Below are 14,631 nucleotides of genomic sequence, written 5' to 3'. Positions count from 1 at the left end.
GAACTAGTTACTCATAATACATGTACTGACACCATGGGCCGTACTGGTCCCATATGCTTTTCATTTTTAACGCTGTCTGTACTTCTACTCTGAACAGAGAATCCATAATGACCATCCAGTACAATGTACGGTCCTTCATGAACGTCAAAACCTGGCCATGGATGAAGCTGTACTTTAAGATTAAGCCTCTTCTGCAGAGCGCGGAAACAGAAAAGGAGATGGCAAACATGAAAGAAGAGTTTGAAAAGACAAAAGAAGCTCTGGTAAAATCTGAAGCAAGAAAGAAGGAACTGGAGGAGAAAATGGTTGTCCTCCTGCAGGAGAAAAATGATCTTGCATTACAGGTTCAAGCGGTAGGTGAAATCACATACATATCAAGGACAAATAGTCAAATTTGTGCAAAAGCATAATTAAAGATATTTATATTTTTATATGTAATATTCAATATTCCATTAGGAAAGTGAAAACATGGCAGATGCAGAAGAAAGATGTGAAGGTCTCATTAAAAGTAAAATTCAACTGGAAGCTAAAGTGAAAGAGCTGACAGAAAGACTTGAAGATGAGGAGGAAAGTAATGCTGAGCTGACAGCCAAGAAGAGAAAACTGGAGGATGAATGCTCTGAGCTGAAGAAAGACATCGATGATCTTGAGCTAACTCTAGCCAAAGTAGAAAAAGAAAAGCATGCCACAGAGAATAAGGTAACTTGGCAATGATCTGTTTAAATGGCCATTTTAAAAAACAATTGCGGACCTCTGGACACATTTGGGGTCCTTATTCATTGACCCCCACCCCCTAGTGAACCGGGTAGTCGCAGTCGATGGTGCACTTTCGTTATTGGGGAGTACATGTACTGATATTTGACAGATGTGCAGGCCCAACTGTTTGAGGTCTGATACAAAAAAAAAGAAGGGCAATAAAAATCCTAGAGTACTGGGTGGAGAACAAGGCCTTTATAAAATATCTGAGCAACTTTCACACCACACTGAATATCATGTTACGGTGAACATGCAACTGATTGAGACCACAATGCTGACCACAGATGTATGCGGCTGTTGTACAGTTGGACTAAATTGCTGGCACTGTTATATTTGCACTGAAAAGAGAATAATATTAAAAACGCAGTAAAAGTAAATACAAATTGGCATTTAAAACATGATTCGACTAAGTCGAATATGTAAGCTACATCTATATAAGGGTTATCTATCTATATCTATCTAGGTTAAAAACCTCACAGAGGAAATGGCAGCTCTTGATGAAAATATTTCAAAGGTGTCAAAGGAGAAAAAAGCTCTCCAGGAGGCCCATCAGCAGACTCTGGATGACCTCCAGGCAGAAGAAGACAAAGTCAGCTCACTAACAAAGTCAAAAACCAAGCTGGAACAGCAAGTGGATGATGTAAGTGTTCGCAGAGATTGCATACATTACGTTGTATCAGTTAGCTATAGCTAGTTCACTAGCTCAATTCAATGGTTTGCTCCAGTGGGTTTACTATAAAATACTGAAACACTGCAAATATTAGGACAGAAAGGTTAGCCTGCAGTGATGTGACACATAAAGCCATTATAATCCCAGTTTGCACAAGGTATTAGCTAAGAAGGTGAACATGTATTAATGCAACTCAGTTTAAGCATAAATTAATATGTTTTTGGATATGTTTCACAGTAAAATGATTTTCAGAAGTATAATAAATATTTTTTCTATTGTATACAACAACAGTATATATTTTGTGAATGAATAAAAACGAGCCATTTTGTGTCAGAACTCTATGGAATACATTTTGTTTCAATACACTTAGCTCGAAGGCTCTTTGGAGCAAGAGAAGAAACTTCGCATGGACCTGGAGAGGGCCAAGAGGAAGCTTGAAGGTGACCTGAAGCTGTCCCAGGAAACTGTGATGGATCTGGAGAATGATAAACAGCAAAGCGAAGAAAAACTGAAGAAGTAGGAATTTATGAGATCTATTTGCCGAAATATGGTGTAAAGAAAGAGGGATGGTGTCTTCACCAGGTTACCATAATATACTTTAGAAGTTATATTTAAGTGTATGTAAAAATGTTAACAAGAAAAAAACTACAGTTGAGATAATGTATCAGCTGATTTGTTTCTGTGCTTAGTTCTGTTAAAATAGCATATTCACCTCTGAAGGCTAATAAAAGGCACTGTTAATGTTAACTTGCAAGAGTAATTACCCCACTAAAAAATTCCACTAAACGTATTTTTTTAAACAATAGGAAAGACTTCGATTTGAGCCAACTGCTCGGCAAGATCGAGGATGAACAATCTTTGGGTGCCCAGCTGCAGAAAAAAATCAAGGAACTCCAGGTATTCATTCATGTAACGTGCCATTACAGCAACAAATGATGATGAAATCTGACTATCAACTAATAAAATCATTCTAAACTTATAGGCCCGCATTGAAGAACTGGAGGAGGAGATTGAAGCAGAGCGTGCAGCTCGGGCAAAGGTTGAGAAACAGAGGTCTGATCTCTCCAGGGAACTTGAAGAAATCAGTGAAAGACTGGAAGAAGCTGGTGGAGCCACTTCAGCCCAGATTGAAATGAACAAGAAGCGTGAAGCAGAGTTCCAGAAACTAAGGCGAGACCTGGAAGAGTCCACTCTACAGCATGAAGCTACTGCTGCTGCCCTTCGTAAGAAGCACGCAGACAGTGTTGCAGAACTTGGGGAACAGATCGACAATCTGCAGCGGGTCAAGCAAAAGCTGGAGAAAGAAAAGAGTGAATACAAGATGGAAATCGATGACCTTGCCAGCAACATGGAGAATGTTTCAAAGTCTAAGGTAAGCTCTTTCTGTAGGAAACAATCAGTTCTGAAGCAAGTTAACTGTGGACACTCCTAATAATGCCTGTTTTTGTCCACAGGCTAACCTTGAAAAGTTGAGCCGTTTGTTGGAAGACCAACTTAGCGAAGTTAAAACAAAAGATGATGAACATCAGCGCATAATTAATGATCTCACTACCCAGAAGGCACGCTTCCAGACGGAAAATGGTATGAATTTCAAGTTTGCAACTTACTTAAAACCAACACAAATGAAACATCTATAGTGCAGACAGTAGAATATATTTTCAGAATGAGTGCTCAGATTAAAATACACCCTTGATTCCCATGACAATATAGGGTGTGTGTTTACAAACTCTGATGTACGTTCTATATTTAATGTTAATTTCTATTTGACACACTAATGTAGTTACTACTTTGTGCAATAAAAGAAACCAAAAAACGTCATAGCTTTGAATGGGATTTTGTTTGCCCTTCACAAAAATTGTATCCATGAAGATATAGCTGCCAGGATCCCATGGAGGTGCTACACAGACAATTTCACGTTCCTAAAGCTTATTAATGTTTATTCATCAAACGTGAAATAATGAGAGCTTAAACGACATAACGCACTGTTTGTTTTCAGGTGAACTGGCTCGCCAGCTGGAAGAAAAAGAATCGCTGATCTCTCAGCTGACAAGAGGCAAACAAGCCTTTACTCAGCAGACAGAAGAACTGAAGAGGCAGCTGGAAGAAGAAATTAAGGTATTTTGTTTTCCTTCATTAATGATTGTCTTTATATTTAGTTAGGACCAAGAACAGGCTCCTAGGGCTGAGAGTATTACTTCTGATGTCCATGTCTGTAGCACCACTCATTCTCCCGATTGTTCAATGGTACTTTCAGAGTAACACCCGGAGGAAGTCAAGACCTATCTTTCGAACATTAGGCGCGATTCTCTGCGTAGTGGAGATCCTCCAGCATGCATGTGCTTAATGTATGAAAGTTATGTTTAAATGACTTACATCTAAACTCCTACTGGAAGTGGAACAGTAAGGCTCCACAAAGAGTCACCAGGGAAATGCATTGCAAAATTAATTCCCAAGCACAACGCATAAACTACATCTAGAAACGTCAATTCTACACTGATCTGTGCATAACCAACAGACAAATATATATGGTGTGTGCTGGAAGCTTGTGGAAGTACACCAATCGATCACATATGTTAGGACCTGTTTAGGAGGGACCCATTAATCTTAAAATATTGTTTTCCGCTTTATATTGTGGATTGTTTGGTTAAAATAAAATCAACAAAGACACGTAAACACAAAATATTGTTTGCCAGGAAAAATAAACCCAAAAGTTACGTTCACGTGAATATTTTAAAAGCATAATTTACACACAACATCCATATGAGTGCATGTGAAAACCTAAAGGCCATTAACACCCAAATATAAACCTCATTTACATATCGCATTGTTCTGTGCCTGTCTAAATGTGCCCCAAAATCAGCAGTGCCCAAGGTAATTAATTGAGTTGTCGTTTTACAGGCCAAGAACGCCCTGGCACACGCCTTGCAATCTGCTCGACATGACTGTGATCTGCTCCGTGAACAATATGAGGAGGAGCAGGAAGCGAAGGCTGAGCTCCAACGGGCAATGTCCAAAGCCAATGGGGAAGTTTCACAATGGAGGACCAAGTATGAAACAGATGCCATCCAGCGCACAGAAGAACTGGAAGAGGCCAAGTATGTTATGCTAAGCAAGAAGACATATACCGGCATGAAACTGACTCTTCTCCTTATTTAATACTCACCTTTATTTCCAAAATTACAGGAAGAAGCTGGCTCAGAGACTGCAGGATGCTGAGGAACAGGTTGAGGCTGTGAATTCCAAGTGTGCATCTCTGGAAAAGACCAAGCAGAGACTGCAGTCTGAAGTGGAGGACCTCATGGTTGATGTTGAGAGAGCCAACGGTGCTGCTGCAGCTCTCGACAAGAAACAGAGGAACTTTGATAAGGTAACATTGACACAAAAATCCTTTTCAAGCAATCAGTGTTCCTCATAATTGTGATATTTGAGATAACATGTAAACCATCTTTAACAGGTCCTGGCTGACTGGAAACAGAAATATGAGGAAGCTCAGTCTGAATTAGAGGCTTCTCAGAAGGATGCCCGATCCTTGAGTACCGAGATCTTCAAAATGAAGAACGCTTATGAAGAGGCTTTAGATCATCTTGAAACCTTGAAACGTGAAAACAAAAATCTACAACGTAAGTTTTTCAACATCTAAGCAAGATGATTTTGGTAGAAGAGCAAACAAGTGCCAGTACAAAAAACACAAAATTTAAATGTAGGGAACATGGTAATTAGGTGAGATTCTAATACGTGCTCCCAAAAGTCTGAACAGCAGGAATCTAATGTGTGCATTGCAGCGATTGCTCACACGCAGTGTGAGATTTAAGTTTCAAATCTAGCTAAAGAATGCTTATGACATTTTTGATTAATTAAAGAAATGAATGTTTGCACTTTAACGATAGGCGTAAAATATACGCAAATGCCTGTTGCATAAATAATGTCAAGTCAAGTCAAGTCAGAGAATTTATATAGCGCACTACATACCCAGAGGGTCTCAAGGCGCTCAGGAGGGGGGGGGGGGAGGATTACTTGTCAAATATCCATGTTTTAAGTTGCTTTCTGAAAGCTAGGTGGTTCTGGGTGAGGCGAAGGTGAGTGGGGAGTGAGTTCCATGTTTTAGCAGCCAGGTAAGAGAAGGATCTGCCTCCCATGGTGGTCTTGTTGGTGCGTGGTACAGTGGCGAGGGCTTGGCTGGAGGAACGTAGTTGGCGGGGGGGGTGTAGAAGGACAGTCTTGAGTTGAGGCATTCTGGTCCGATGTCGTAGAGTGATTTGTGTGCGTGGGTTAGCAGTCGGAAGGTGATCCTCTTATTGACGGGAAGCCAGTGGAGGTCTTTCAGGTGACCAGAGATGTGTTCGTTGCGTGGGATGTCTAATATGATTCTGGCTGAGGCGTTTTGGATTCGTTGGAGTTTCTTTTGGAGTTTAGCGGTAGTGCCTGCGTAGAGGGTGTTTCCGTAGTCCAGTCGGCTCGTGACCAGAGCGTGGGTGACTGTTTTCCTTGTTTCGGAGGGGATCCAGCGAAATGTTTTTCTGAGCATGCGAAGAATGTTGAAGCAGGAAGAGGATACGGCGCTGACTTGTCTGTTCATTGAGAGTGAAGAATCCAGGATGACGCCTAGGTTCCGTGCGTGGTCTGTCGGGATGGGTGCTTTTCCGAGGGCTTCCGGCCACCAGGAGTCGTCCCATGCAGAGGGGGATGTACCTAGGATGAGGACTTCTGTTTTATCTGAGTTCAGTTTCAGACGGCTGTGTTTCATCCATTCAGCAACTTCTTTCATTCCTTCGTGTAGGTTAGTTTTGGCGGTGCTGGGGTCCTTGGTGAGAGAAAGGATCAGTTGAGTGTCATCCGCGTAAGAGATGATGTTGAGGTTGTGTTGGCGGGCGATGGTCGCAAGGGGGCTCATGTATACGTTGAAGAGGGTGGGGCTGAGAGAGGATCCTTGTGGTACGCCACAGATGACTTTGGTGGCCTCGGACTTGAATGGTGGTAGGCGGACTCTCTGGGTTCTTCCGGTGAGGAACGAAGTGATCCATTCAAGTGCTTTTCCATGTATTCCGATGTTGCTGAGGCGTTGTAAAAGGGTGCTGTGGCAGACTGTGTCGAATGCTGCAGAGAGGTCGAGGAGGATGAGGGCGACTGTGTCTCCATTGTCCAGTAGAGTTCGAATGTCGTCTGTTGCTGCGATGAGGGCGGTCTCAGTGCTGTGTTTTGCTCGGAAGCCAGATTGTGAGGAGTCGAGGGATTTGTTGGCTTCGAGGAAAGCGGCGAGCTGGTTGTTGACAGCTTTCTCGATGACTTTGGCCGGGAATGGAAGGAGCGAGATGGGGCGGTAATTTTTGAGTTCGGTGGGGTCCGCTGTGGGTTTTTTCAGGAGGGCGGTGAGTTCAGCGTGTTTCCAGTTTTCCGGAAAGGTGGCGGAGTTGAATGAGCAGTTGATGACGTCTCGGAGGTGCGGTGCTATGACGGAGTCTGCTTTGTTGAAGATGTGGTGAGGGCATGGGTCTGTGGGGGATCCTGAGTGGATGGAGTTCATTAGGCGGATGGTGTCCTCAGTGGAGATTGGGTTCCAGTCGTTAAGGGTGTTCGCGGGGGGAGAGTGTTCAGCATGTGGTTGGGTGGGTTGGGCTCCGGGTTGGTTGTCGAAGCTGTTGTGGATGTCTGCAATCTTGTTGTGGAAGAATGAGGCTAGGGAGTCGCAGAGGGCTTGAGAGGGGGTGATGTCGTTGGAGTTGGCCGAGGGATTGGAAAACTCCTTGACGATGTTAAAAAGTTCCTTGCTGTTGTGGGCGTTGTTGTCAAGTCGGTCCTTGAATGCTGTTTTCTTGGCCTTTCGGATTAGTTGGTGGTGAGTGCGGGTGGCGTTTTTGAAGGCGTCCTTGGTGCTGGTGGTTGGGTCTTTTTTCCACGCTTTTTCAAGGGTGCGGCAGAGTTTCTTGGACTTCTTAAGATCATCGTTGAACCATGAGGCCTTCTTGTTGCCAGGTTTGCTTTGACGTTTTTTCAGTGGTGCTAAGGTGTCGGCGGTGTTGGATAACCATAGGGTGAAGTTGGCGGCGGCTAGGTTTGGGTCCGAGGAGTGGGCTGGGGTGTTTAGAAGGAGCGATGAGGAGATCTGGTCGGTGGAGATTTTGTTCCAGTTTCTTTGCAGAGTTTGTTGGAGGTGGTTGGTGGGTTTGGGCTTGTTGTAGGTGAAGTGAACGCAGCTGTGGTCAGTCCAGAGGAGATCCGTAGTGTGGCTGAAGGAGACATGATTGCTGGAGGTGAAGATGGGGTCGAGTGTGTGACCTGCGATGTGGGTGGGGGAAGTGACCAGTTGTTTAAGTCCGAGGTTGGCGAGGTTGTCCAGGAGGGTGGTGGTGTTGCGGTCGTTGATCTTTTCAAGGTGAAAGTTGAGGTCTCCCAGAAGGATGTATTCTTTGGAGGGGAGCGCGTGTGGAGTGATGAAGTCCGTGATGTCTTCACTGAATTTTGCGCGGGGTCCTGGTGGTCTGTAGAGGAGGGTGCCTCTGAGTGTGGTTTTGGGGTCGACGTGGATCTGGAAGTGAAGGTGTTCGGAGTTGGCGAGGTTGGCGTCAGAGCTGGTTGAGATGCGGATGGATTTCTTATGGACGATAGCGATTCCTCCTCCTGTGTGGCTGGTACGGTCTTTGCGGGTGATCTTATAGTCTTCAGGGATGGCAATGGTGATGTCTGGTGCGGAGGAAGCGTTCATCCATGTTTCCGTTAGGAAGGCGATGTCTGGAGAAATGGTGTCTAGTAGATTCCATAGGTCAATGGCGTGCCTGTGGACTGATCGGGTGTTGAGAAGGATGCATTGTAGGTGGTTGGGGTCGGGAGTCAGTGGTGTGGTCGTAGCGGAGATGTTGTCGGTGTCGCTGAATTTGCAGGAGTAGCAGGAGAAAGGTCCATGGGTTTGTCCAGGGGCGGCTTGGACGCAGTTGGGGGCGCGACTGGGGTTAAGGGCTAGGAGGGTGGCGGCATCGTAGGTAATGCGGGGGGGCTGGGCAGCGCGAGGGGCAGGGGGTCTGGCGCTGGGCGCGGTCCAGGCGCGGACGGGCGTAGACGGCTTACCTTTGGCGCACCTTCGGCGGGGCCGTAGCGCGTGGACGCTGCGCGTGGGACCATCTGACATAAATGGACAGTGGAGGGGGCGGAGCGTGGGAGGGTCAGCAGGGAGGCGGGATCAGAGAGACGGGTCAGGGGAGAGCAAAACACCAAATGGCGGGATGAAAGTGAAAACAAACAGCGAAGGCACGAAACAATGCTCGCCAACAAGCTATCAGGGGCACTTAAATCCTGCACAATGTGTACACTTCAAGCGCTATCCACAGAGCAACCAACCTTGGAAGCGTTACACAACACAGATGTAAAGAGAAAATACACAGCGCTAATTCAATGAGCACAGTTGCGATTCCTAAGCGCTACACGCTAATGATATACAAAGTGCAATAAGACTAGTGAAAGAAGCACAGAGCGTGAGGCAGATGATATAAATGCAGTTTTAAAGGCTCTGCAGGAGCGAGAGCTTCAAAGCGCGACTATGCACAGAGCGCGAGGCAGCTGATACAATTAGGTTTCTAAAGCGCTTCCAAAATGAGAGCTTCAAAGCGCTGCTATGTCGTCTGAGGCTACGATACCAGGTGCAGTCGGGAGGTCGAGGGTGAAAGAGGCTTCAGCTGCGGGCTGTAAGGGCTGCAGATAGATCGAGCAGGGAGCATGGGGGAGCAACCGTTCCGGACAGAATCCAGGCGGTCTTTATATCCATGCACTTTATATCCATGCCCATATGATTGTTGTATGTTATATCAGCAAACACATATTTTAAAAATCTAATGCCTTCATTTGTGTATATTTCACATAGAGGAAATCTCAGATCTCACTGAACAGATTGGGGAAACCGGAAAGGCCATCCATGAATTGGAAAAAGCCAAGAAACAGGTTGAACAAGAAAAGAGTGATTTCCATGCAGCTTTGGAGGAAGCAGAGGTAAGTAAAGGATGCATTTCAACAATGGAAAATGTATTCAACTGAGTAAATGTTTTGGATAGCTTTAAAACGTTTACAACACTACTCTTCTGTTATAAAAAGGGATCACTGGAACATGAAGAGGCCAAGATCCTGCGCATCCAGCTTGAGCTCAACCAGGTCAAGGGTGAAGTGGACAGGAAGATTGCAGAGAAAGATGAGGAGATTGAGCAGCTGAAGAGAAACAACCAGAGATCTGTGGATTCTCTGCAGGGTACATTGGACTCTGAGATTAGAAGCAGGAATGATGCCCTGAGGCTGAAGAAGAAAATGGAAGGAGATCTGAATGAAATAGAGATTCAGCTCAGCCATGCCAACCGCCAAGCAGCAGAAGCTCAGAAGCAGCTCAGAAATGTTCAAGCGCAACTGAAGGTACTTTTTTCTGCAAAAGTGAAACTGCTTTTTTTTGTACGCTTAATCAAGATCTTAAAATTAACTGTATTAACCAAATAGGATGCCCAACTTCATCTTGATGATGCTGTTAGAGGACAGGATGACCTGAAGGAACAGGTGGCTGTCACTGAACGCAGAAACAACCTGCAGCAGGCAGAAATTGAAGAAATGAGGGCTGCACTGGAACAGACAGAAAGATCTCGTAAAGTTGCTGAACAGGAACTTCTTGATTCCAGTGAGCGTTTGCAGCTTCTGCATTCACAGGTATTCTCTCTCAGCAAATCATCCCTTATAGCCAAATACAGATAGCGATGTGTTTTATGGATTACTGAGCCAGTTAAGTAATTCTTCTTTCATTCTTCTTTATTTTTAGAATACAAGTCTCATTAATACAAAGAAGAAGCTTGAGAGTGACAACACCCAGCTCCAAAATGAAGTAGAGGAAGCCATTCAGGAAGCCAGAAATGCTGAAGAAAAAGCCAAGAAGGCCATCACCGATGTACAGTCTTTGTTCAGTAGTTCGATAATAGTTAATTTTCATAAGTCACACGGACAGGAATTGCACAAACACTTTACCGAAAAATGTATTCTGCTATCACAATATATAAGTTACCTTTCACTTTTTATTACATTCAATAAAATGGCACAAGACAGTGAACTCAGCACACTGATCTACATCTCTGGTGCATCCAAGGGACACACGGAATATTAATTACAAAAAAACACCCCGCTGTTTTGTGTTAGGCTTTGGAAAAGATAGGTGAAACATTTGCTGACTGGGAAATGAGTCCAGCTCAAACTAGCATTCCAATAGACCTTCAAGGAACTCAGAATTTTATTTGACTTTCAAAATCACTACTCATTTGCCAGAGGTGCCGCATCGGTGCTCATTATTACTGCTTGTGCAATCAGATAGAGATGGTACTCAACTTCAGTGCAAAAGGTATTAGCCCATGGCACATGTGGTCAACCAACACAGGTACTTTGATGGCGCACTGGAGATGCATTCTAGGAGTCATCATGCATCCCTGGCCCACACAAGTCCTTTCCCTTCCTCTGATTCATGCTGTGCAACACTTTCAGCAGCACAGAGTGGACTGGAGTCCAGATCACTGAATGTCTAGAAAGCAGGTGAAGATAAATGAAGAGCTGTGCAGGGGAATTTGAGAAGCAAAGGCTCACATTGCAAACAGAGTGTACAGAATTATTTTTATGCTACCACAGATGTCTAGCCCACAAAATGACCAGTAAGGACACCTGTTGACTGTGTTCCTCAAAACTGGGACGTTAGGGGGGTGAGGAAGGCAGCTTCATTATGTAAGGAGGACACATTAAGGAGCTACTATACAAGATGAAGATTATCTGAAAGGTGCAAGCAAGGGAGAGCAGTATGGAAGTTTCAGATAAAACACTGGCTGCTCACACTCAGTCAGTTAGGCCAAAATTCCTAGGCTCCAGTCCGTCTACACCTACACTCTCAGCTTGCAATGCTACACCTCAGTATCACACATCAACCAATACACAGCATGTAAAAGGAGTGTCCATGAGGTGTGGCATTCAGGGTTGAGCTATGCCAAAGAAGAGGTGTGAGGCACGGCACACTAAGTGAGGAACCCGTTCCCAAGAATTGACCTTCCATTACCTTGCCTCTCCTGCTCACTTAGGTGTATTCACCAGAGCAGTCTGGTGTCCTAGAAGGAACAATGTCGGTGTCTCAGAATGAGACTTTGGCAGGCGGCTGAGAGTTCCTCTCACACACACACTGTACAACACCATAATTTTCACTTCATCATCATTCCATAGCAGTCGTATTAAGGACAGGGAAATGGTTCAAGCCATACTTCCTACTACTGGCCATCTCTGTGTTACAACCTTTACATAACTGTAGAAACTAGTCACCTTATTTAAGGTGATAGCCAAATGTAAATGATGTAATTCGTTAGAATGTGTTTACAAAGAAAAAACCAATGACAAGCTGCATTCTTATACTTTCATGTAGGCTGCTTTGATGGCTGAGGAGCTCAAGAAGGAGCAAGACACGAGCGCCCATCTTGAGAGAATGAAGAAGAACCTGGAGCAGACCGTGAAGGACCTGCAGCATCGCCTGGACGAGGCCGAACAGCTCGCGATGAAGGGTGGCAAGAAGCAGCTCCAGAAACTGGAGAGCAGAGTGAGTTACAGTCCAGACTCCAGAGCTCATATTGTCAGGTTTGGAAACAGGGGTGAGTGGCGGAATAATATATTTGCATCAAATCCCCACTCAGGTTCATGAACTCGAGAACGAACTGGAAGCCGAACAGAAACGAGGAGTAGAAGCCATTAAGGGTGTACGGAAGTACGAGAGAAGAGTTAAGGAACTAACATACCAGGTATGTTATGTTATGTTATTCATTATTTATAAAGTGCGCCGGCGCTAAGCTGAACATGTGTAGAAGCGTTACAGGGCCGACTCTCTAGGTAGGTTAATCATGGAATAACCATGTTTTGAGTTGTTTGCGTGTAATTTCATCTAAAAAGCAATGATTCAATAAAAAAAGCACAAACACAATCATTTCTACTGATTACTTTTTAATCCTAACACATCTGACAATAGGAATACAAAGAGAATATAACTGTTATAAGATCACAGAATATAAACAGAGATCTATCAACGTATCAATGACAGTGAAGCCAGCACTTGTCATATCCAGAGCAGACTGTGAGAATGCCAAACTAGCTGGTATTCACCAATCAAAACTATCTCAGATTTCTCACATCATTCCCAGCTCTTTGATCACCACTGGCTCACTATACAAACAAGGATATGCTTCAAGTTTAGAATCCTTGTCCGTACAGACATGCACAATAAAAGTATACCTTGTCCTGAAGAGCTACTGACCACATTAAGAAGGTCTAAAGGTCTGAGAAGCAATAACCCTGCTGCCCATATTTAAATATTCTGTAGCAAGACACGCCATCTCAGGGGCCGCAGTTGCTGCATTGTAGTCTATAAGCAGCATTGGCCTCAGAAATCTCAGACCTCACCGAGTATCTGTTAAAACAATTTGTAACCCAATATGAACCCTACCCAAATAATGTCTTCCTCTCAAAAGGCTAAATTAACATGCTTGTCTATCCTCTAATCTGTATAATTATTCTCCAACTAAGCTTTCACCCTCATTATCCACTGTTAGATCCTATTCAGGGGATGAGCACAGGGCAGACTACTGGGCCTCAACAGTGGGAGCTGAGGTAATTTGCCACTGGTCTCCTGGGGTCCTACTGTTGCTCTACAAGATGGGCCAATCAAACCCTTTCAGCACTTGACTCTCAGGTTAGCGACTGGAAACCGTCACAGGCTTCACATGGAGGTTGTGTGGAGCACAAGAGTTCAGACCAATAGTCACAATAATTTAATATCCAGCCAGTGACTTTAAAAAAAAAAAAGATAGTACTCTAATATTACAGAAATATTTAAGGCTACATGATTCAATGGTTACGGCATACAGGGTTGTACTAAGATGTCTTTTAACAGTGAGGTGCTACACTCTCCTCAGCCATACCGGTAATCATTCACCCTCCCATTATGGTCAAAATCCCATTATTACCATCCTTAACCCCGCATGGGCAGAGGCAAGATAGCTCAAAAGGTCTTGTCATGATACAGCTCACTCGTGAACTGTGCTGCGAGCCTGGTGGGCCCTTTACTGCACAAGTCACTGCTGGATCATAATCTTAGTTCATCAGTTTCCTCTGGGGCAGCTAACACTGGGACTATGCTGGGCTTCTCCTCCAGAACATTCTCTCCTCCTGTTGGGTCAGGCACACTCCTTCCCTCTCTCAGTAGGCAGGCAGACTTATAGGCTCTTTATGCAGGCCCTAACCAAATTGTTGACTTCACTGGATATCCTTTCATGGGGCTGTCTACAAGTAGGAATGACCACAACATGAACACAATGAAGTATGAGTTCTCTGTAGCTGGCTGTCACCAGCCTTCCTGGAGCAGTAATCAGAGACAGGCAAAATGACAGGCCCTCTTTGGAAACCTCCTGAACTTGAACAGAAACTTCAGTCCCACCCCTCACCAGTGCCATTTTCCAAACGGTCTTGCTCAGAAATAACAAACAGTCCTTTGCTAACAAGGCCTCAATAGTATTCCTAAACAAAGCCCTGTCCCCATCCTCCTCACTCCAGTGTCTTGGTATCCTCCCTCAAGCCACATTACTGCTGGCAATGCAATTGCATTGTATAGAGGGAGCTGTCCTCATCTTCAACCTTATGCCATGCTAAGCAAGGGAAATCCAGAATGACTCCCACTGGCTCCAATACTCAGGCTCTCACAATGCATAGAGACTTACTACCTCACACTACACAAACACACACACAGTGGACATACACATGGGATATAGGCATAAGCTTCAGGATTTTACGCCATTGCAGAATTTTACATGAGTAGAGTTAGACTGCTCTCATGAAGATGCGTAAAAAATGTCTGGTCACCTTAAGGTTGCAAAACATGTTATGCCGCATCCACCCCTTAAATTGCTACTGAAGATTATGCGCACTAGTCCACTTCCTACTACGAAGGCACATATGTGGTGTGTGTGTGTTTGAGGAGCGATTCTGAACCTCACACTGTCAGGGGCAGGTCTAAGTTTCTATGCCCACGCTACACTAGTGTGACGCCAGGGCCAAAGTAAAAGTCAAGATGCCAGGTTCACTTGTAGTCAAGCTCTCAGAACAGGGGCACATGCCAGTTCATCATGCAGGGGATTCATGTTCCAAAAATCCATGAATTAATTCCTGTGTCATGAATAATC

The 14,631-nt window shown here is 44.5% G+C and overlaps 1 protein-coding gene across 1 annotated transcript in view; it reads left to right on the top strand.

Annotated features, from left to right (window-relative positions):
- Positions 1–14,631, top strand: part of LOC147666758 (myosin-1B-like) — a 44,222-nt gene that overhangs the window by 27,090 nt on the left and 2,501 nt on the right. Inside the window, exons 21-37 of the mRNA XM_086948898.1 lie at positions 98–353; positions 457–699; positions 1,220–1,396; positions 1,797–1,942; positions 2,233–2,323; positions 2,409–2,798; positions 2,881–3,007; positions 3,423–3,541; positions 4,325–4,521; positions 4,610–4,793; positions 4,881–5,046; positions 9,276–9,400; positions 9,503–9,811; positions 9,893–10,096; positions 10,206–10,331; positions 11,832–12,002; positions 12,097–12,201. Of these exons, the coding sequence (XP_086805024.1) occupies positions 98–353; positions 457–699; positions 1,220–1,396; positions 1,797–1,942; positions 2,233–2,323; positions 2,409–2,798; positions 2,881–3,007; positions 3,423–3,541; positions 4,325–4,521; positions 4,610–4,793; positions 4,881–5,046; positions 9,276–9,400; positions 9,503–9,811; positions 9,893–10,096; positions 10,206–10,331; positions 11,832–12,002; positions 12,097–12,201 (3,136 nt within the window). The remainder of the gene's footprint in view (positions 1–97; positions 354–456; positions 700–1,219; positions 1,397–1,796; positions 1,943–2,232; positions 2,324–2,408; positions 2,799–2,880; positions 3,008–3,422; positions 3,542–4,324; positions 4,522–4,609; positions 4,794–4,880; positions 5,047–9,275; positions 9,401–9,502; positions 9,812–9,892; positions 10,097–10,205; positions 10,332–11,831; positions 12,003–12,096; positions 12,202–14,631) is intronic.

Source organism: Lissotriton vulgaris, unplaced genomic scaffold (genome assembly GCF_964263255.1).
Source record: "Lissotriton vulgaris unplaced genomic scaffold, aLisVul1.2 SCAFFOLD_1309, whole genome shotgun sequence".
Classification (NCBI taxonomy): Eukaryota; Metazoa; Chordata; class Amphibia; order Caudata; family Salamandridae; genus Lissotriton; species Lissotriton vulgaris.
This window is presented reverse-complemented; position numbering and strand designations above follow the sequence as displayed.